The sequence below is a fragment of the Manis javanica genome, chromosome 3 (genome assembly GCF_040802235.1).
Source record: "Manis javanica isolate MJ-LG chromosome 3, MJ_LKY, whole genome shotgun sequence".
Classification (NCBI taxonomy): domain Eukaryota; kingdom Metazoa; phylum Chordata; class Mammalia; order Pholidota; family Manidae; genus Manis; species Manis javanica.
Genome location: NC_133158.1, coordinates 148390594 through 148414566, shown reverse-complemented (window position 1 = coordinate 148414566; position 23973 = coordinate 148390594). Strand labels below are relative to the sequence as shown.

General features: G+C 36.1%; 1 protein-coding gene across 9 annotated transcripts in view; it reads left to right on the top strand.

Annotated features, from left to right (window-relative positions):
* The window catches only part of MME (membrane metalloendopeptidase), a 95026-nt gene extending 72030 nt beyond the window's left edge, over window positions 1-22996 (top strand). For all 9 annotated transcript variants that reach the window (XM_017680001.3, XM_073232188.1, XM_017680000.3 and 6 more), the window contains 7 exons: window positions 849-907; window positions 8617-8736; window positions 10969-11102; window positions 11224-11289; window positions 14308-14403; window positions 14752-14828; window positions 21787-22996. In XM_017680001.3, coding sequence (XP_017535490.1) covers window positions 849-907; window positions 8617-8736; window positions 10969-11102; window positions 11224-11289; window positions 14308-14403; window positions 14752-14828; window positions 21787-21886 — 652 coding nt within the window. In that variant the 3' untranslated portion in view covers window positions 21887-22996. The remainder of the gene's footprint in view (window positions 1-848; window positions 908-8616; window positions 8737-10968; window positions 11103-11223; window positions 11290-14307; window positions 14404-14751; window positions 14829-21786) is intronic.
* The last annotated feature ends 977 nt before the right edge of the window (window positions 22997-23973 follow it).

Genomic DNA, 23973 nt, shown 5'->3' with positions numbered 1-23973 from the left:
TATTGATATGCAGGCTTCATAACTTCTGAGCAGAAAGACCTGGGAACATTGACACATCAGCTCTACCTTAACACTGCCCTTGAACTATTGTCTGGGAGCTACTTTTTTCCATTTTCTTATTGTCTTGCATTATAGCTTTTATGTGTCCCTCTCATCTCAATTAAACTAGAGTCTTCTGAAATCAGTAATTGTATTTTATAGAATCGCTAGATTCAATAGAGCCTAATGTGTGGTATACACAGACAAATCTACTGGATTTTATTTCACAGTTGTCATATAAAACCACACCTTTGCACAATTAGCTGAAATATCACATTTTTAAATAATAGTTTTAAATGACAGTAATTAGAAGCACATTACACGAAGCTAACTACCTACCAAGGGGATATCTTAGTCCCCAAAAAGGCTCTTTGTAAACTAGGAATGTAAAAAAATCTTAATATATTTGATTTTGAAATTTTAACAACCTATACTTCAATATTCTCCAGAATTGTTGACATAGTTATCTACTATCAGGACATAAAGCTAAACATATTTCAATATTATCTTAATCCACTGCAATTTCTGATAAGACACACTTGAATGGGTTTCATACTGTCAGATGCCTCCATAAAAAGTCATGCAAATGAAATAACAGATTGCAGACCTGGATATAGTCTGATTTTTTTAAGAAGTGGAAATACTTTCAAATGAGCTCTGTCACCTAGTGAGCTAATTTTAATTTGTTGATCACATTTCAAATAGAATGTTAAGATTCATCTAGGAATAGTAATGATGCTTTAATTATGGTGAGCAGTTGAATCAGGTAATGCTGTATCCTTTGTAACCAGTTCTTATGTTTTCTATAGGTGGATAAGTGGAGCAGCTGTAGTCAATGCATTTTATTCTTCAGGCAGAAATCAGATAGGTAAGATTTATTCCTAAATAATTTCTTAATATTTTTCTATTGTTTGCAACCTGTAGTGAATTCCATGACCAATTTGTAGTACTCCCCATGAAAGCAAAGCTCAGGCTTATTTATCACACATACATGCATCCATGTACCTCTTTTCACTAAAATAGCAAAATTTTAAATTAGTACAAAGCACATCCAGTGATTTTGTTTCTTTTACAATATTCTAATTTGTAGCTAAATGTTTTATCTTATTTCAAAATACTTTTATTTTATTTCTAAATACTTTCTTCAAGTGCCTTATGTCTCCATAAGGTTATGCTGACTTTAGGGCATTCTAAGCATAATCATTGTAAAGTTGTTTAAGGTTCCAGGAATCAACTTTTCAGAGATCCAATGATTCTAGTAATTCTATACACTGGCTCTAGTGGAGATGGTCCTATTCTGCATCATGCTTATTTTTTTTTCTTGAAGACTCCAAAGGCCTCAGAAAAGTTCATCATAATAGAATTAAACCATGTGAAATTATATTTACTCGACCACTTTTGATCTAAAAAATATTCATGTGTTCACTTACCCTAATATTACAGAAATATACACAAAAATTAATACATGAGTGGATGATATGACAAATAGCTAAATGGCTTGATATAACAAAGATACACCTTTTCTCTTCTGGGAAGACCTTGACATCTTTAAACTCTCTGTTACATATCACAGAAATGGACCCATTTTTTTCCCACCAGTTTTTAGTACATAGTAAAGCACCCAACTGATTCAATACTACCAAAGATATTCTAAACAAGTAGTACAGCAAGTTTTTCCACATACTCAGTCCAAGCCCTTGTCTTTTGAATGTGGTGAGAAATCAAGAGGGAAGATCATTTCAGCACTATTCTAAACTATTCTTTTTATATCTCAGAATCTGCCTTTAGCTTCATGTTTCTTGAATTCTCTTACTAATTAGATAAGAAATGATGAGAAAATCCTGTGAGATTTTTGCCATTGGTTAAAAAACAAACTTTAAAAGAAATTACAACTCTTAAAATTTGATTATATCTTTCCTAATTACTTTTTAAACCTAGGAAGAGCTCAAATAAGTGCTTATCTACATTTTCTTCTTGTATGTTTATGTTTTTTATGTTTAGAGCAAATCTTTAGTCCATCTGGAATTTATTCTGCTACAAAAATAAAAATGAATTATATAAAGTAATCAGAAAAGGTTGTCTTTATAAAACATGCAGATAAAGTAAGTCATGTACATTAGGTTAAAATCAATTGGCTCAAAGTTTAGGGTAATACCTTTTTCAGCTAATGAAATGATGAGCCTATTTAATGATCAACTCAGAATCCATGCATTCCACCCTTTATACTATCACCCTAGAGACCATTCAGACCTTTTCTTAGAAGTGCCTTTATTTCTGGAGATACTTTACTTTGAAGACCTCTTTTTGATATTCAGTAGTTCCGTCGGGGTAAGACATAGTTCATGCTGGACTTAAACAGGATAAGGAACCTTTAATGGAATCCCAAAGCAAAGTGAGGCAGCCTGCACTTTGGTTCCACATTAAGACACACTCAGATATATAGCTTCATTTTAATCCAGATCAGGAAAGACCGTGGGCCCTATCAGACTTGGTATTAATTGACCCCAACAAGAATAGCAGACAGACCCTCTTCAGGACTGTTCTGCTATGTTCATCCTTTCATCCCTTCTCTAGATCAGGTCTACGCAGTTTAGGTTAAGATAGGACCTTGTTTGGCTCTGAATTGCCCCATATCCTGGGAGCTGGCTGGACAATTGGTATATCTCAGAGAGTCCTTGATTAAAGAAGACCTTGGAATGTTCTCGTTTTGAATTTAATACCCTCAAACCAAACTTTAAACAAGCACATAATAAAAGGAAAGAGAAGGTAAAAGTGGCCTAACATTTCACAAAGTAGACAATTATCATCTGAATAATCAAGAGGCTATTATAAGCATTCATAATAGAAGGACCTTTTAAAAGATTCTCCAGATAAATTCATCTGATGGAAATATGGAATCTGAAAATTATTAGCCTTTTTTCATATGCTTCTATCCTGAGAAAAGCAGTTCAGACAAAGGGGAAGTGTCATGCAAGAGAAATCTTTGACATGTGTACATTTTCTCCTTGACAATTTATTTAAATCTTCAAAGTGATGATTGTCTCTACTAAAAATAATTGAAGATCTGGATCTCCATCTTGATAGAAGTGTGTGTGTGTGTGCGCACGCACATACACAGATATATAACTTTTGTAAAACTGTTGTAGTGGATTTGATGTAATGTGCATTACATAGTTAGAATTGGTATAGAATAGCACATCTCATAAATGACCCTCCCATATTCACACAAATACCCTAAAGTAGATCACATACAGTTTCTTATGGGATTGGTCTTTTTATATTTGGCAAAAAAGAACTTTTTTTATTAGAATATAAACAGTTGTTTATATTAATAATTTCTACTTTTCAATTCAATTTCCACCACTTTTTGTCATAACTCACATGTAGGCTACATTCCAATTTTTTATGCATCCCCACAACTGCACATTAATTTAAAAAAATCAACTTCCAGGACAGGAAGTCATACCAAAAGTGTTTAACTCATTGGCTCCTGTTCCTTGCACAGAAGCCTTCCATGCCATATGGAAAGTTGCATTGGAATGTTTTGTCAAATGTTTCTCTCTAAGTTCCAGGCACTATTCAGTAATCTTATTAAACTTTAAAGTCTTATCCAAGGAAATGATCAAGTCAGATGGGACATCTTATTACTGCTACATTACCCTTTCTCGCTAACAATCACACTTTTTTTTTAGGAAATCCTATGGGTTATTTAGTATATTCAGCCTGGGTGGTCTATGACTACCTTGATATACTTAATTTTCTAAACTTGTCTTACTCATTCCTAGGAATCTTATTTTTAGACTTGAAAATTAAGAGTAAATGTTCCCAAAGATACTGCTGTTCCACTTAATATAAAAAAGAATGTTTAATTTTTTTCCCACCAAAAAATTCATTTTACCTGATTGTAATCTTGAGCTTTATATCAATTCTAAAATTAAATTATTTTCAGCCTTAAAAAATAAACTAGGGAAGAGAAGAGGTGGCAAGTAGGAAGAAGCTGTCTTGTTTCATGGGCCAGTGGTTTGTTTAATTAACTAAATTGTTGACAATCATGAACATAAAAAATGCATAACAAAGCTGTTGATTATTATCAACAGTTGGAAGTCTACTAGTAATAGCAATAAGGTTAACGGGGACATCTTCATCATGAAGATTTAGCTGACAAAGTAAAAGAAATCATAATTTGCAAAGCTGAATTTGAAGACTAGTATTTAATATGAGCCATAAAAATCTTATCAGTTGCCTGAAGAATGGCACATCAGGGTATAATTAAAGCAGCAGGATCTTTGCAGTTAATGTTTAGTCTTGATAGCACATTTCATAAGAGTATTTTATATAATGGGTGGATTTTAATCAAAGTACATAGTGTGGGAGATAGTGTTCACTTTCAGTTAATAAAGTACTGCACATAATTTTTATACTTTAAGTTAAAAATAATTTCCTGGCACTGTTGATAGCTCAGGCAGCTACATGTGAGGTATAACTGTCATCAAAATTCTCCAAGGACAAAAGTTTTTACTTCTTTATTATTTTGTCATTTTGAATGTTATGGCAACTCTCCAGATTTATTTTAAAGTCTGAGCACTTAAATTGACCAGAGTATTTTTAAAGTCTCATCAGTAAATACCTAATATATATCCCTTATAACATGCAAGGCTATGTCATATTCACCCTACCAGAAGACAAAGGAACACTGGCTACTCTGTGTTAACTAGGTCTTAAACTTCTTAAGTTCAGGGCTCCTTCTTTTACATTCTTGGTATCCCACTTACCAATGATCCAGGGGTTTGCATGTAACAGGTGTTGATACTAAAGATTTTTTTCCCAATTATAGAACATATAGTTTCAGTTGTTCAGTGAATTCTAGCATTTAAAACTTGAAAGACAGATTACTAAATTATGAGGGAGGGGGAGGCATGAGGCAAGGGAAGAAATAAGAGACAAGCAGGGAGTCAAAGGCCAGAGAGAAGGTGCTGCATTTAGCCAGAAAGCAGGGAGAAGCCGTCCAATGGGTTTCAGCAATGGAATGATAATGACCAGAGCTGCACTTTAATCTGCCTCCAGGATAAATTAGGTTTAGGATAGAGTATAGTTGGGTGAGACAGGAAGCAGGAGGACCACTCAGGAAATTCAGTAATTCTTAAGGTAAGAAATGAGTTTGAAAGGAGATAAACAGAAAGGATGCTACTGGAGGAAGGTGTGTGACCCAGGTTTTCCCTAAGTAGACTGTATCAGACTTTGTAAAAAGAGTGGAGGCATCTTTGCAAAAAAAAATATGAGTAGAAAATGTTTGCTTTGGGTGACTGAGAACTTTCAAATGCCATTAACAGAAATATTAAAGTCAAGAGAGTGATGGCTTACAGGGGGAAATGAGTTTGATATTTGACACATGAAATGTAAAGAGTCTCTGAGACATCTCACTATAGAAAGTTACCAGATTTATAAAGACGTCAAGGAAGACATAAGAAAACTATTATTTATTTGCCAAAGTCTTTAGGACATAATGGTAAATTAATTTATTTGTTCATTTATCATTGGTTATTCATTTGTTCAACACATTTCCTAAGCACCTATCATGTTCCAGGTACCATGCTAGTTTTAGGTGCTGTTAATAATGAACTAAGGAAACAAATGGGCTCAAAAACAAATAAATAAACAAATTATGTACAGAAATACAAATCTCTGCCCTGAAAGGGGTAATATTTGAGAGGCCGAAGGGCAGGGCAGACAAGAAAATAAAAGGACAACAACCATAAATAAGGATGTTAACAAAAAGTCATAGATATTTGATGGAAAGAAAGTGGGATTATGTGATTGGGGGAGACCTTTGAGTGAGTGACTCTGTTTATTTAATAAGTTATTGATGATGGATAAAATCTTAGAGATAATGTTAAAAGTAATATGTGTGTTATTAAATAACTATTTCTCCCAAATATTTGCAATAGGAAAGGCCTTCCGAATGATGATCATTTCTCTTGCCCTGAACTCATTATAGCAGAAAACAATCTAAATAGTGACTATAAAGTAAATTACGATCACAGGCACACCTTAGAGATATTGCAGGTTCAGTCCAGACCACCACAGTCAAATATCACAATAAAGCAAGTCAAATTAATTTTCTGATTTCTCAGTGCATCTAAAAGCCATGTTTACACTACACTGTAGTCTATTAAGTGTGCAATAGCATTGTGTCTAAATAAAAACAATGTACATATCTTAATTAAAAAATACTTTGTTTCAAAAATGTTTCAAAAAATAGTAAAACCATCATCTGAGCTTTCAGCAAGTTGGTGGTTGCTGAAGGCTGGGGTGGTTGTGGCAATTTCTTGAAAAGACAGCAATGAACTTTGCCCTGTGGACTGACTCTTCCTTTTATAAGAGATTTCTGTAGCATGCTCTTTGATGCAATTTGATAGCATTTTAACCACATTAAAACTTTTCAGAACTGGAGTCAATCATCTCAAACCCTCCACTGATTTGTCAACTAAGCTTATGTGATACTCTACATCCTTTGTTGTCATTTCAACAATTTTTGCAGCATCTTTTCCAGGAGTAGAGTCCATCTCAAAATACCACTTTTTTTGTTCATCCATAAAAAGCAACTCCTCATCTGTTCAAGTTTCATCATGAGATTATAGCAATTCAGTCACATCTTCAAACTCTACTTCTAATTCTAATTCTTTTGCTATTTCCACCACATTTGCAGTGACTTCCTCCATTAAAGTCTTGAATCCCTGAAAGTCATACATGATGGTTAGATGCAACTTTTTCCAAACTCCTGCTAATGTTAGTATTTTTACCTCTTGCTATGAATCACAAATGTTCTTCATGGTATCTAGGATGGTGAATCTTTTCCAGAAGGTTTTCAATTTATTTTGCACAGATCCATCAGAGGAATTACCGTCTATGGCAGCTATAGCCTTATGAAATGTGTTTTGTTTTATTTAAGTAAGACTTGAAAGTTGAAATTACTCCTTGAGCCACTGGCAGCTGTACAATGTATATTTTCTTAGCAGGTATGAAAACACTATTAATCTCATTGGATATTTCCATCAGAGCTCTTCAGTGACCAGGTCATTGTCAGTGAGCAGTAATATTTTGAAAAGATCTTTTTTTCTGAACAGGTCTCAACAATGGGCTTCAAATACTCAGTAAGCTAGATGTGCTGTCATAGAGGCTATGTTGTTCCATTTGTAGAGCACAGACAAAGTAGTTTACCATGATTCTGAAGGGTCCTAGGATTCTCAGGATTGTCAGTGGGCACTGGCATTTTCAACTGAAAGTCACCAGCTGCATTATTAGTCCCTCACAAGACAGTCAGCTTGTCTCTTAAGGCTTTGAAGGCAGGCATTGACTTCTCCTCTCTAGCTGTGAAAGTCCTAGATGGCACTGTTTTCCAAAAAGTGTTTCATCGACATTGAACCTCTGTTGTTTAGTGTAGCTACCTTCATTATCTTCTTAGCTCAGTCTTCTGGATAACTGGCTGCAGCTTCTCTATCAGCACTTGGCTGCTTCACCTTGTGCTTTTATGTTATGGAGATGGCTCCTTTCCTTAAACCTCATGAACCAACCTCTGCTGGCTTCAAACTTTCCTTCTGCAGCTTCTTAATATTTTTCAGCCTTCATGTCATTGAAGAGAGGTAGAGCCTTGCTCTGGATTAGGCTTTGGCATAAGAGAAAGTTGTGGCTGGTTTGATCTTCTATCCAGACAACTAAAATCCTCCGTATCAACAAAAAGCTTGTTTCATTTTCTTTTCATTCATGTGTTCACTGAAGTAACACTTTCTATTTCCTTCAAGAAAATTTCCTTTACATTCACAACTTGGCTGTTTGGTGCAAGAAGCCTAGCATGGCCTATGTCAGGTTCTGACATGCCTGCCTCAGTAAGTTTAGTCATTTATAGCTTTTGATTTAATGCTAAAGACATAATACTGTTCTTTCACTTGAACACTTAGAGGTCATGTAGGGTTATTAATTGGCCTAATTTCAATATTGATGTGTCCCAGGAAATAAGGAGGAGAGGGAAAGAGAAAGAGGAATGGCCAGTCAGTAGAGCAGTGAGAACACGTACAACATTTAGCAATTCAGTTCACACTGTTACATGGGCATGGTTCGTGGCTCCCCAAAACAATAACAATAGTAACATTGAAGACCAGTGATCACAGGTCACCATAACAAATAAAATAATAGAGAAAAAGTTTGAAAAATTGCAAGAATTACCAAAATGTGACACAGAGAGCCAAAGCAAGCGAACACTGTCCGTCAAATGGCACCGACAGACTTGCTGGACGCAGGATTGCCACAAACCTTCCATTTGTAGAATTCTCCATATCTGTGAAGCACAATATAACAAGGTATACCTGTATAGATCATAAACTATGGTGCCACTTTGGGATAAACTCTTTGTTTTCATCAATAATAAAAGACTTGCATTCTTCTTATATCACAGAAGATTTTTGTATACTATTAAGTAAAACTAACATACTAGAAACAGCTGTGCAAGCAAGAAGCCAACCCCAGGCCTGCTGTCGTAGAATAATGCCACTAATGACCTCGAACCATCTTCTTTCCTTGTAGTTTTCCCAGCTGGCATCCTACAGCCACCGTTCTTCAGTGCCCAGCAGTCTAACTCCTTGAACTATGGGGGCATCGGCATGGTCATAGGACATGAAATCACCCACGGCTTCGATGACAATGGTACAGTGCAGCTGCCTCTTTCCTGTGGCTGAGATATGTCCTACTAAACTTGCTTAATACCTACAATTTATCTATACAAAACACATTAATTCATAAGTATCATTGGCTTAATAATCACATTTAGTGTTCCTTTTAAATTGTTGCTCAGGAAGATCAGAAATTTCTATTAGTGAGATCAGCAATGTGTGATTTATACTCTGACAGAATACAACAAATATCACATTGAGAAAACGTGATGTTTGTCAACAATGATAATGTTTGGTCTTATTTCATGATTGTTTATGTCTTATCCCTCCAGACTTCTACAGGCAAGGTCCAAATCAGATATATATTCAAAAAGTACTGTGTCCATAAGACTCTTAAACTGCTTGTGGTCAAGCATTTCATTTTTTATTTTGTTTATTTCTTTGTTTGCATCTTAAACCTACTGCCTAGTTCAGGGACTTGCGAACAATAGGCTTCTAAATGTTTACGTGCTACCCCAAGTGGCAAAAAAGACAAAGTTTCAATGACATTTGAGAAGAATAGAAATAAATACATGAGATATGTAAAGAGGTCATCGCTGATCTTATGACAAAGATCAGGTTTCAAGTGGAAAAAAAAATAGGAAGAAAATAATTCAGTGAAAATAATTAAGCCTTAACTAGACCAAACTTTATCTTTTTAAAATTTATCAACATTTGGTTTTTATTTGCTGATAACTTAGAAATATTTCTTTAGCTTCACAGCTTGTTATCAGTAATACGCAATTTTTAGGACTGTTAAATTTGGGAAAATTCTATCATGTTCTTTTATTATTTTTGATTCAAGTATAGTTGATATACAATATCATATTGTTTTGGGGTATACAACATAGCAATCTGGCAATTATATACATTATGAAATGCTTACCACAATAAGTACAGTTACCATCTATCACCATATAAAATTATTATAATATTACTGACTTTACTCCCTATGCTGTACTTTTCATCCCCATGACTTATTTATTTTATAATTGGAAATTTGTACCTCTTTCTCACCTTCACTTATTTCATCTATCCCCTTTCCCCTCCCCTTTCTCCTATGGCAACCACCAGTTTCTTCCCTGTATTTATGAGTCTATTTCTGTTTCATTTGTGTTCATCTGTTTTACTTTTTTATATTCCACATATAAGTGAAATCATGTGATATTTGTCTTCCTCTGATTTATGTCATTTAACATAATACCCTCTAGGTCCATCCATGTTGTAACAAATGGCAAGATGTGATGCTTTCTTTATGGCTAACTAATGTAATATTCTATTTTATACATGTACTACATCATTATCCTTTCATCTATTGATGGGCACTCATGTAGCTTCGGTATCTTGGCTGTTGTAAATACTGTTGCAGAAAACATAGGGGGTGCATATATCTTTTTGAATTTAACTAGACCCAACTTTAGAGCCAAAGAAAGAAAAGGAAACAGGAAGGGTACAATTTTAAGGAGTTACTAAGTGTATGTTAACTTAAACTATACCATAGTCTTCACAGTTAGGTACTAATAGTGTTTCCATTTTTTTTTTCAACAGAAAAACAGTAGGGGCACATAAAAGACTTACTCAAAGTTACACAACTAGGAACCAGTAGAGCCAGGATGTGAGTTCTGGTAGTTTGTCTTCATACCTTTTCTTACTCACTAATCATAGAAACTATTAAATGCATGGTGAAATTAGGTGTCCAAACATGTGATATATATAAATGCCACTGTAGCTCAGAAAAGGGAAAGATCAGTGCTTTTAGCATAAGCCAGAAAGTTCCAGGAGGAAAGGCGACTCTCTCTGCTTGAAGCAGAAGGAAACTCTGAGTCTACAATGTCTCATGAAGGGTTTAAGACATGCAGTGAGTGCCAGAATAAAAATATTGACCTTTTTAAATCTCAAAACATCAATTTAAATAGACTTGGTTCAGCTGAAAACCATCCAACAGAAACAAGGCATGATTTCAGGAATGGTTTATCTGGTGGCCTCGGCTGAGATGTCAAGAGCCAAGTGGGTGAAATGTCTGCATAGTACTAAGGCCTATCAGCAAAGCAGGTCCCGGCAGTCCAGGTTCATCAACTCTGGATGAGAAAGAAGTTTCCCTCATCATCTGTCCAATTTAATGTTCTCACACACAGTGGTATTTCAGTCCTTGCACTTTGAATTAAGGTATCTTATTGCAATTCTTGATATAATGCATTTCCATTTTACTTAAATAAATATATTCCAGGAAGAAATTTTAACAAGGATGGAGACCTTGTTGACTGGTGGACTCAACAATCTGCAAATAATTTTAAAGACCAATCCCAGTGCATGGTGTACCAGTATGGAAACTTCTCCTGGGACCTAGCAGGTGGACAACATGTATGTCATCAGCATCCTCTTGGAAAGTTTTCATATATTCAATCTCAAGTGAATTACTGATGCTTTCCTAACAATACAACAGTTTAGAGTTTTTCAGCATCTATTTTCCTTTTTTTAACAGCTCAATGGAATTAATACACTGGGAGAAAACATTGCTGATAATGGAGGTATTGGCCAAGCATACAGAGTGAGTATTAATACTTTCTTCATTTCAGTGGTTTGAGTGTATATTTTGCACATTTAATTACTCATTCAAAACCTTTTGCAAAAGACACATAAGACACATATAATCTAAGAAATAAATGATGAATTGAAAATGGAAAATACACAAAGAGAAAAGGGGTTATAAATGTGCTGACCAGAAGAGGCAACCCAGTAGTGGTCAAGCTGAACAGCAGACTCCAAGGTTCCAAGAAGTCAGGGAGAAGAGGAAACACAGAATGTTGTATCAGCAGAAATGAAGAGTTATGCAAGTTCCACATAGGAGGCAACATTTTTCTAAGAAGTAATCTCTGAAATAAATTTTTTGGAGTAGATGCCCCACAAAAAGGATTATTTCAGAGTCATTGATCAATGCACTAAACAGGACTCTCCATTTCACAGCTGGTGAAATACACACAGTATTTGGGAACAATAATCAGCATAAACCACCATCCAGTTGCAATGATGCAATGAGGGACTGAAGTGATAGGATTTCAGCATATGGCCTTGCAATCTTACAAACTTCTATGCCCAGAGGAGCATACTGATAAAGCATTCCTTAGAATCTCATTTAGCCTTCCACTGAGTCTTGTGGTCAACAAATACATGTTGAGGGCTGTACTGCATGTTTGGCACTATTCTCAGTGCTGGAGATACAGCTGCAAACCCTCCATAAAAGATGTCATTATCTGATAATTTGAACAAGGATTCAAAGATTGTCTAGTAGATGATGTGCATAAGAAAAAGAAGGGGTTTCCACAAAAGAGTGGAGGGATAGTGGCCTTAGAAACAACAAGGTGGAATGTGGGTAGTTTTGAGTGCTTCCTAAAACTGGGAAGTAGCCCACATGTGGGACAATAAGAAGGGCTTACTTGGGAAGGTACAGGGAACAAAGGTGTTTCTTCAGGATAGAACCAGGCTCCTCTAAGACAAAGACAGAAGGCGTGTTCCATGGAGTAGATGAAGATGTAGGGGATGTTATTTGTCCACCATAAAAATGTTTAGATTAGAAGAAAGGAGTAGAGTCTCAGTGATTGGGTCAGGGAAGGGCAAGCATCAGAGCAGTGTGGGAAAGATGACTGGTGAGCCTGTGTCTTGGCAATGACTGTGGACGGTCAGACTGTGAAGCTTGGAAGATTCAGCTTGTTGCAAAGTTTCCAAAGGAATGACCCCCAGCCTAGTCCTGGGGGATGGTAGATTGCTGCTTCTTTGAATCCTCGGTAATTGTTTTACTGGCTGCCAGACATTATGTATTTTACCTCTTTGGGGGCTAGATTTTTTGGGTTTTCTATAAATATTCCTGAGGTTTATTCTAGGACACAGTTACATCCTGAGAAATGGTTTGATCCTTTTGGATCTTGCTTTTACAGCTTGTTAGCTAGAGCTAGGGTAGTGCTCAGCCTAGGGAAAATCATTCTCCACCGCTGAGGCAAGACCCTGCTGTGTGAATCTTGAGGTCTTCCATTTTCACTTGTGTGAGTACCAGGCATTTTTATCTCTAATCCTGTTGTGTGGTTCCTTCCCTAGTCTTGAGTGGTTTGCTCATACACATACTCACAGACTTAGCTGAATACTTGGTGGGCCATCTAATCTCTTGAGATTCTCTGTCTGTAGATTCTCCTTTTCAGCACCTTGTTCTTGGGGTCCCTGAACCCTCAGCTCCTTCTCCTCAATTCAAGGAACCCCTCAGGCTCCAACTGAGTTTCCCTTCTCCACTGTAGCCTACAAGTGCTCAAGGCAATAAGCTGGGGCAATCACAGGGCTCATCTTATTTGTTTACCATTTAACAGAGGTCACTCTCCTTTTTGCCTAATGTCCAGGGTCATGCAAGCCATCCATTCATATATTTTGTTCATCATTTGGTTGTTTCAGCAGGAGGGTAAATCCAGTCCCTGTCAGTCCATCATGCCTGTAGGTAGAAGGCATTGGGTAATACTCCCATGATTCTAATATTTAGCCAGATTAAGGGTCACTGGCTATAAATATCTGGCCAAAATGTGAGTTAATGGTACTTCTATATAGATCCTCACCTAAAACAAGTGCAGAACTATTAAAGTGAAGCAAATTATAATTGTGCAAGTATTTTATTACATATGAAGTCACAACATTGAATGTCTTGTCCCCCTGATAGTCTGTGAGCTCCCTAAGAGGGAGCAGGCTCAAGTCTTCCCCATATCCCCAGGATCTCTGCATAGTAGAGACTCAATAAATCTATGTTTATAGCAAGTAGGAAGAAATGAAATGTATCTTTGGCTTAACTGATTGATCACTTTATTAAATTGGGAGTGACACATCTCAGAAAGTGTGTTGTCTATCCCTTTCTTAAGTATATCTAGGAGAGGAAACCTACATTTTTCAATAGGGTCCATAAATTCTTAATAATTAAGAACATTTTCTGACTTTCAAGTAACCTAAATTCCTTCTTCCTCATGTAACTGAGGTTCAGTCTGTTTTGCCTTTGTCTTCTGGGGGCTAAAATAATAGCAAATCCTTAATCTTGGAATCATAGGATACCAGGCCTCTAAGGGATCTTAAGAGAATCCCTTAACTTTTGGCAAGAATCACTCAAAGGACATCTAGTGTTAATCTGTTTTGCTAAGACTAGTGACTAAACTAAATATAGCAATTACAGACTCCCTTGGCAATCTTTCCTTTCAACTAGCCAGGCTTATCCATCTATCTATAGAACAACAAGTAGGTAAGTTTTTTCATCATTTGTTTAAGTCATCTATTCATTTAACTGACATTTATTGATCAGTATACATGATTGAAACAGGCTAGGTTCTTGCCATCTGTTAATCAGTACCCTGTTCTTTTTAGAGCATTTGTAAGTAAATTCTAGTACTCTTCCTAATCTGTGAAATAATTTTAGTTTGCCATATCTAAGTATATTATTATGGTGATTCTGATATAAAAGATAAATTACTCTGTTGCATGTCCTTTGCATAGATTTATATATAAATTTAGAAATTTTAATCATGTTTTTGTTTCTTTTACTGCCTAGGCCTATCAAAATTATGTTAAAAAGAATGGTGAAGAAAAATTACTTCCTGGACTTGACCTAAATCACAAACAACTATTCTTCTTAAACTTTGCCCAGGTATTGTATCTTTCTCGATTGATAGATGGATATGAAAATCATTCTGAGTTATAATTTCATAGTAAGTTAGATATTGTATGCTGAGTTTTCTTGTTTTAATCAATTATAGCAGAGCATTTGACTTGACTAACTTTCATCATGTATAACAAACTGTCAGATCATATTAATGATAATTATATTCCTAATTGACTATCACTGAACATTATTTTAAGAGTAAATGTTTGGGGAATGCAGTATTCCAACTTAATTTTTGCAATAAGAAGTTTGCCTTACTCCCAGCCTGCCCCCCAAAACAATCCTTAATTGAACCTAAGCACACTGCTTTCATTCTTCTATTCCCACCCCCAGGTGTGGTGTGGGACCTATAGGCCAGAGTATGCAGTCAACTCCATTAAAACAGATGTTCACAGTCCAGGCAATTTCAGGTGAGTGGGTTTAAACAGTAGTCAAAGTGCTCTAATATTGGCTCCATTACTTCCATATCTAGAAATTGGCCTTTTCTAACTGATTCTATAAAATTTGTAAAGTCAGTGTCTTGGGTTTTTTCTTCTTTCTTTTTTTCTTTCTTTTGAGGGTCATAGATAGGATCAACAGAACACATCGGATAAATGTCATGTTTGCACAAGCATAACCTTGACTCTTCTTATCTTCGGAATATATGTGACCTAGGCTGAGTGCTTGATGGATACCAGTAAAGATGTCACCTCAGAACAGTGACTCTACTCAAAGTTAGCAGAAAGACATTTCTAAGAGGCTGTGAAAGGCTTAGGCCTAGAACCATTGAGTAGCTGTTCCAAAGAAAGCTTTCCGTTGAATGTAAAGGGAGACTTTCTAATAATTAGAGGTTGTCTGACAGAGAATAATGTCAACACCAGAGCTTCAGGAGAGAGTTCCTTGAAGCAGAGGCCAGGGGAACAACGCATCAGGGGTGCTGGAGAGAAATGTTTTGCAGAGCAGAAGGTTCAGTCGGAAATATCTGAAGTCCTCCTCAAATCAGAAAGTCTAAGAAAACATTGAATTGAAAGAAAATCACTCTAAACTGTTTAAATGTTAAATCCTAGATCCCTGTATATCTAATTTAGGACTAAATTCCTAATGCTACCCCTTCACCAGGTACTATAATCCTTCAACTCTTATTTCCTGATCAACAACAACACTTCTCTAGCAACAATGTCTAAAAAAAGTTGAAAAATTTATCGAGTGGTTGGAAAACAGAGTTTGGGAACAAAGAGAACTAAGGGCTGGGTTTTAAAAACCCTCCCTAAAATAGAACATTCTGCCCAGATCATTCTCTTCTGGGGAAAAACCATGTTTAATTATGAAGCAATAAAACAGAACATATAAAATTTAAAGAATTTACTCGACATGTTCTGCTACCATCATTGTTATCATCATCATCTGGTGTTTGTCTTAACAGTTCTTTCAAAATTCAGTCACTCAACAACTGTTCATTGTATGCTTATTATGTTTATAATCCATGGTAAATCGGTCTTGCCAAGATCCAGATTCACTGCTTTCTAGGCAATGAACAAGTCACTGGATCAATTCCCATTATAGTGTGGACTTGTAACTTGTAGTTTTAATTTTCAAAAGTTGTCTTTTTCCTTGCTGAAGTTTTCAGAAGTGAAGGTATATGAATCTGATTCTGAGGATAACAGAAAGCAATTACAAGCCTACACAATCCATGATAGCAGTCTTAATTTGTTAAAGCTCTTCCTTCCATACCCTCATGAACAAAAACATATATCCATAAACACTGGTGAATTTAACTATGTATTATTGTAATACCTGGTACAGGTGACATCCTCAGAGAATGGGGGCTGCAAATTAATTTTTTGATAGCTACAATTTGTCTCAATACTTTTATCTTAACCACAGGATTAAAATTTCTTTGTTTAAAGTATATTTTCTACATTCCTGCTTTATTAACACAATATCCTGAACAAAACCTAACCTTTTTTTTTTTTTTGATGATAGACTTTTGTTATGACTATTACAGTGGTTTCATTGTTTATTAGTTTGGTGACATCCTCAAAGCTAGAATATTGGGGAGCTATTTATCTCTACAATAAAGATCTGCCCATGCGGATGCTTTTTGAGTTTTTTGTTTTGCCTTTTTGTTAGGGTTTTCTGTTTGTTTCTTCCTAATTCTCTTTCCTTGTATACATTGCCTGCCTTCCACCACTCCATTCTTTTATTCTGACTAGCTCAGAAAACGTCTTCTTACACTTGTATGGTAAAAAACAAATGCAAGCTTTGAAGTAAGAAATGAGTTCCAAAACACAGCTCTGCCAGTTACAAGCTGTAATTAACCTCTTGTCTCAATATCTTGATCTGTAAAATGAGGATTAAATTATCATGAGAGTGGCTAGAAGGATTAATGTTAATGTATATGAAGTGCTTATTACATATATGCATTTGAAAATTAGTACCAAGGTTATTTTTAGATAAGAGGATATGAATAGAATAAGAATTAGTATGAATAAAGTATATAGACTTTGCAACAATCCATATGAACTGACAGTCAAGGGTTTTCTGCCACCCATTTGTTATGTCCAGATCATTCAAAATGTCAATAACAGATCACTGGTTAAGTGTAGGTAAATATGCAACTGTTTTCTACCCCCAATTTTAAGTTAAAAATAATTTCATTATAGATATGCAAATATTTTTATTTGTAAAAATATGTATTTTGTTATAAAGGTGTGAAATTATTTGTAACCTTCATTTTCTTTGTTCTTGTCCAAAAGCTGCCTCTTGACTATTTTTCATTTATAATAAGAGAAGTGTGTGAGGTTTTTTTTGTTTTCTGTTTTTTGTTTTTTAAGGGTAAATGGAATACCAACCTTTTGTCAAGGAAATTACTATTTTCTCTGGAGGTAAAGGGATTTCCTTGGCAAAAGGTTGAGGTTACATTTAGTTTTGGAAACAGGCTGCTTCCTGGCTCTACAAAGAAAGTCAAACATATTTTTTAAAGAACCTTAAAAACTGGTAGACATTGAGTTGCTTTTGAAAAATTGTGCATAGTGCTTGATGTAGAAACATTTCTGAAATAGAGGGAGATTTTGCAACTTTATGCTTAAATAACCACAGTGTTAAAAACAAAAAGCCAAATATACTTGATATAAAGATGAACTATAACGTCATGTTAGGCCTAAGATATAACTATTTTATTCTTCCTAACTAAAGTTTTTTGTACTTTATAATAAACTTGTAAAATTTTAGTATTTAAAATAAAAGCATTTCCTCTTGATATTCTAGAAATGGAGCCGCAATTTAAACGACTTTTTTTTTGTTCTGGAAATCTGGTTTTAGTTAACCATCCACAATCATTTCAGGGAATGGTTGTATAGTATTTACTGTATAATCTGTAAATGTGTTTATAAAGTTATTCATATGTAATAGTTCCATGTAATATATAAGGGTCTGTTAAGTTTTTGAAAGCAAACAAATAGACAAAATGATACCAATCTTTAAAGTGCTAATTTTGATGCTTAAATTGCTTATTATGTTCCACTCAGAACAAAAAGGCACTTTAGATAGAACTAAAACCACCAATAATGCAGGAAATATTTTCCATAGTTTAATTTCTAGTACTTTTTGAAATAACATTCTTTATAGTGTTTTATGTAGACATTTTTGAGTAATATGATTATTTTGTTCTTTATTGTTTTTTGATTTAGCATGTTTAGGCTAAATCCTCTTTCAAAAGCTAATGTTGGTTCCATTTACCTTAAATATCAGTATTGGTTTCTGATATTTTATAAATATCAGTTTGGATTTGGCCAGCCTTACAGAATTCCTGTTAACACTTGCTAATCTTTAGTCCATACCTAGGAATCTCTTCAGGTATTTATTTTTTGTGAATTTATAGTGGAACATATTCTGATCAATGTGACCTTACTTTAAGAAAATCATGGACATTAGTTATGGATAAAGATTGGATAGTTTATTCATTAATGAAGCTTGTTGACCTTGTAGCCAAGCCATTCATTTAAAAAAAGTAACAAGGTTGTCAGAGGACCCACTAACTGCAAAAAGTTCATTCAGTGATTTAAACATCCAGTTAATGATCAGACACGTTACAGGATATAAAGTCCATTCTTGGTCGCATGATGTTCAACTCTGTATCTCTTATGTTTTTAATGTAAGTGTCAACGAAATAAATATCAGAAGTATTTTATAGTAAACTAAAATTTCAAATAAATCTCTAAGAAATAGTCAATAAAAATTTTCTGTTATTATAAACACCAACACAAAAGCTACACAGTTTTTATATAGCATGAAATTCATGCAAGTATTCTATATACTATTGATGAAATATGATCCCACTCAGAGAAGACATCCATTTTATTAATAATGTGTCCACTTTTTGAAATAGATTATTTATGTCATCCATCTAAAGTTTTGATGTTATACACAACAAAATACTAATTCGAGTTCTAGGAAAGTAAGTGAAGCCCTGGTACATCATTGACCTAATTATTCCTAATCAAATGATCTAAGTGAAGCGTTTGGCTGGAAATGGAGAGCAGAGAGTGCATCAGGTTTAATGTTGCTACATTGCCAACTCCCAGTGGTGTTTTGTGAAGACTTTCTCTTTTTGAGCTGTGTTTTTTAAAGTTTCCTTTACGTTTTTAAGACAAATGTAGAATTAAGTTATGAGTTGGGACCTTTTTGCTGACATACTTGTCCCCCCTGTGATTGCATCTCAGACATGATCTTCTGAAAAAGTTTTAATAAAATAAAAACAAAAAAGAGCAGCTCTTCCAGTCAGTGAGACCCAGACACTTTCCCGTCCATCAGGTAGCTTGCTCCTCAGTTTGGGGGACAGTCAGGACACCATAATGACCTCCCCTGAGCCTGTGGATAGGGCTTCCTGAAATGGGAAGGGAATTGATTGGATTAAATGAATCAAGCTCCTCTCTAACTTAAAGTCCATGAACCTAGAACTTAACATGACAGACAATACAAATCCCTGGTACTTAAAATCTTTTTATTCCTGCATATATTAACACTTTTAATCATATATCAAGTGAATTTGTTTTTGAGCTTTCAGATGTAAGAAAATGTCACATTGTTATCATTATTATTATTATTTTATCAAATTAATTCAAGCTCTTTGCTCCTACCCTAAACCAGGGGGTAAGATATTTAATTTCAGTAGTTCTCAATGTACTCTTTTCTAGGGTTATACAGGAATCCAAAGGCAGCATGTGGGCCTAGAAATTAGGGACTAGCCTCCACCTCCAGCCTGCCATGGTCATTGCTGACATCCGTGTGGTCTGAGGCCTCCATCTGATGTCAGGTGGCCCTGTTTACTTCCCGTGGCCAAGGGCAAGAGCCTCAGAAGTCATCACCCTTGATGTTCAGGCTCCCTGACAGCCACATGCCATCCTATCAGAGGCCCTTTTAAAGCATTGCTCAGAGTGGGAGGCATGTCCTTGTCATTCACACAAGCCACTCTTACTGGGCCCCTCTTCACCCTTAAGGAGGCCAGCCTTCTTCCTCTTGAGTGGACTAATAGATGTAAATTCCTCAGCTCTGGCCTCCACCCCACCTCAACACCCCCATACCAGGAAGATTCCTTTTAATCTTTAGGACTCCTCTAGGAGTCTTTAAAAACATACAGCCAAAAGTTTATATCCTCCTTGAAGAATAGGAGAGTTGGGGGAGGCGTTGGGGAGGGGTGGGGGTTGAGAAGTAATTGATGTAATATTGAGTGCCTCATTAGGTCATCAGACTTTTAGAAATTTGATACAGATCTTTCTTTCCTGGAATGGGGATAGGGAAAGGAATTGCTTGCTTTCCCTCAGTTTGTCCATAGTAACAAACAACAAATACGCTAAGTAGTGTTTTTCTTCATCATGCTCTGTTACTCCTATACCTGAAATCACAGCCTGGAGGCAGGCGCACTGATTCAGTATGTGCTGAGCTTTGCAATATGCAAAGCACAAGCTAGGCTTTGAGAGTACAGCAGGGAGCAAACCACAGTATTTTGGCCTCATAGAGGTTACAGTATAGTGGGTACGTCAGAGAGTAAAGGAGAACAAATCATTGCCAACCGCGATACGTGTGATGATCGGGTTCGTACCAGTAGGAGGTGGACAGCGTTTGAAGAAAGCCTCTAAGACGTGCTTAAGCAGAGGCACGAAGGCTGAGGAGTTAGCCATTGTCAGTCCCTGGGGAGTAATTTCCAGAGAGTGGGGTCAGCAGAAGTGGAGGCCTTAAGGCAGAAACGGGAGCTTGGTGGGTCTGAGGAATGCAGCGTAGGTCAGGTAGTTTGGACTGTGGAGGAACCAGAAGAGAAACGCACCATGAGGAGCCGTTGGGACGCTGGAGGCCAGAGAGAGGGGACTGGATTTCCTTCAAGCCCCTGGAATGGTTTAAGTTAGGGAGCTATGGAATTTCATTCAAATGTCAAAGACCTCTCTGATCACTGCGCGGAGAATGGGTTAGAGGGGAGAGAAAGGCTGAGACTGAACGCACGCCCGCACCCCTGCCGAATGTGGAGGCCTCCGTGCTGGAAGCATACCCCTCGGTCTCTGGCTCCTAGTCTTCCCGCCACCCTGGGCTGTTGGCCTCCCGGCCCCTCCCCCCAGCCCAAGGTGGGTGTGGCGGGATGGGCCCTGCGAGAGAAAAGGGAAGGAGGCGGCTCAGGGTGACGCGAAAGCATCTCCTCTGCATCCTTGTACCGACCTGTCTCCCCCTCTAATGCTGCTTGGTGCCGGTGTTGTCTTTGCCCACTGGGGTCGGAGATAAGAAGTTGGCACTTTGCCAGCTGTTTCCAGTTACTCAGACTGAATCCAGCTGTTGATATCTATGGAGTTCTTTTGGACCAAAAGGAAATAATTGCTATTTTCCATATTAAAATAAATCAACAATTATCTATTTAAAGTCTATTATATTTAAATTGTGTGTGAGCCCTTTCAAGTGAAAAATCATGATGTTATTCTTTGACCAAACTCTTATAACTACAAGTCCAAATATGAATTGTTTTTTTATTTTATGAACACATATAGGGTGTTTATAAATGAACTCCCCATGACAGCCTTAAGGTGCAAGAACTATTATATGCATTTTACAGAAAAGGAAACAGGCACGGAGAGGCTGAATAAATACAACTCATAACCAGATTCATACTATACAGTCTGTTTTCAAGGTCTTTGCTCTTAACTCCTATACTTTTTTACCTCTCCACTTTAAAAATTCCATTAATGAAAAGAACAGATTCATTCTACCAGTTTCTTTATTTCCTTTTATATTATAAATTCCAAATTCAGGCACTTGGCCTACATCGAGAAATTCTGTAAAAGCTACTACACTACTACATGGTACACACTTGAGTATCAAATGCTGACGGCAACTTCTTTTGTCTCACAGGATTATTGGAACTTTGCAGAACTCCCCTGAGTTTTCAGAAGCCTTTCATTGCCGTAAGAATTCATACATGAATCCAGAGAAGAAATGCCGGATTTGGTGATCTTCAGAAGGAGAGGTGCAGCCCTTAGCTAGACTTGCCAACACTACAGAAATGGGGAACCCTGGGAGAAAATCGGCCCTGGAGGTCACTGTGATTGCAAGGGGACAGAGATGAGAGCATCATAATAAAAAGAAAGGTTATTCTGGAAAAGGTGTAGTGGGACGAGGGGGTCTAATGTCTATCAAATCGATCACTTCTCAATGTATAAATAATGCTTCATCTCTAAAGATTAGTATTACTGTTCATTTCTGTTTCTCATATGATCTGCAAGTTTGATTTGTCTTTTGAAAACAGTGTTAGCCACTTGATGTAGACAGGTATCTCTCATGTAGGGGAGAAAGGAGAGGTTAAAGAATACAGTTAACATCGAAAGCATAACAGTGATATGAGAGTTAAAAACACACTGCCTAAGTATTTAGTTTTACTTTTTTTGCAACATTTATGCTTCTTCAAAACTCTTCCAAAGAATTCTTATGCAATTTGGGGCCTTGGGACTTAAGCAATTTTAAACTAATTTTTCCAATCATCAGTCATTCATTCTGAGATCATTTTATTTTAAGCACTCTTAGGGCTAAAGAACGTCTAAAATCGTTTTTTGTTGTGCCTGCTTGGACTGATATTGAGATTTTGAGGCTCCCTGCCATTTTCTAAGCAGTTTCCTGTTCTCTCTCTCAAAACTTGGTCTTTTTAAGAGATTTGTAGTAATGTATAAATAATAATTTTTATATTTAATAATTAACTACATTTATGACTAAGTAATTATTATAGGTAATCATTGAATATTGAAGTTTCAGACAGTTATGAACTGCGATCTGTTAAGTGATATACAGATGAAGCTTTGAGACTTTTTAAACTTATAAATCATATTGATGGAAAGCTTTAAGTACATACAAACTTTGGGTTAAAAATTGCCACTGGAAAGTTGTCTAAAGTCATATAAGGCTTATGGTTTACAAGAAGGATTTTCAAAATTAATCTTTCTCTGAAGTGGCTTTTACAAAAGGGAAAATGACATCTATGTAGCTCTGCAGCCCCTTATCTTTCCAGGCTTGTCATCTGATGGAAATATTTTGATAATAAATTGAAATTGAAAGCCCATTACTTACTAACCCTATTGTGTCAAGAGTCTAGCTTTGGAAAGTGCATTTCTGAATGGAAATGAGAGGCTCATGCTTCCCATAGACCTGCTTCTAAAATTCTAACTCATGTAGAGCTCGGGAGGGGGACTGTTTAGTCCCTGATAGGAGCTCATCTCCTGAGGATTTTATATTCCTTTCTTTTCCTAGTTTAGTTTTCATTACTTGATTCATATTTTATAAAAGAGGTACACTTCCAAAAATCCTTATTTTTCCTAACAAAAATGAAAGTGAGGGAATTCCTATCCAAAATATGAGTGTTGGTTTTCCTACTTCTTGAAAAATGCCTGTTTACCATTTTTCAAAAAAGTTAACTGAAATATACATACAAAAATTTCATAAAGCATAAGCGTACAGATCACTGAACTTTCTCCAATGGAGCACAGCCCTGTAACCAGCACCTAGAAACAAAAACCCCTTCTCCCACCATCACTTTACTCCTCCAGGGGCAGCTTCTGTCCTGACTTCTAATACCAGGCATTAGTTTTGCCTGTTTTGGTCTTTTATGTAAATAGAATCAATCAGCATGTATTCTTTTGCTCCTGGTTTCTTCACTCAGCATTGCATTTGTGAGATTTATCTGTATTGTTGCATTTGATTGTGGATCTTTTATTCTCCTTGCTGAACAATAGTCTAATGTGTGACTATTGACAATCCATCCATTCCATTGTTGATAGGCACTTGAGAAGTTTCCAGCTTGGAGCTGTTACAAATAGTGCAATTACGAACATGCTGACATATTGCCATCTCTTTTCACTTGAGATCTTAATAAACTAATTTCCACAAGCCCCTCCTAAAGTTATTATAAATATTGAAAATGTAGTTCAAACTAACCATGGATATCCTTATCCTTTCCTCCCTTTATCACTACCACCATTATCATGGATAATTCAAAGTATACTTATGGGGATATTTCCTTAAAGTAAACTGAGAACATTCCTAAGTAGTATT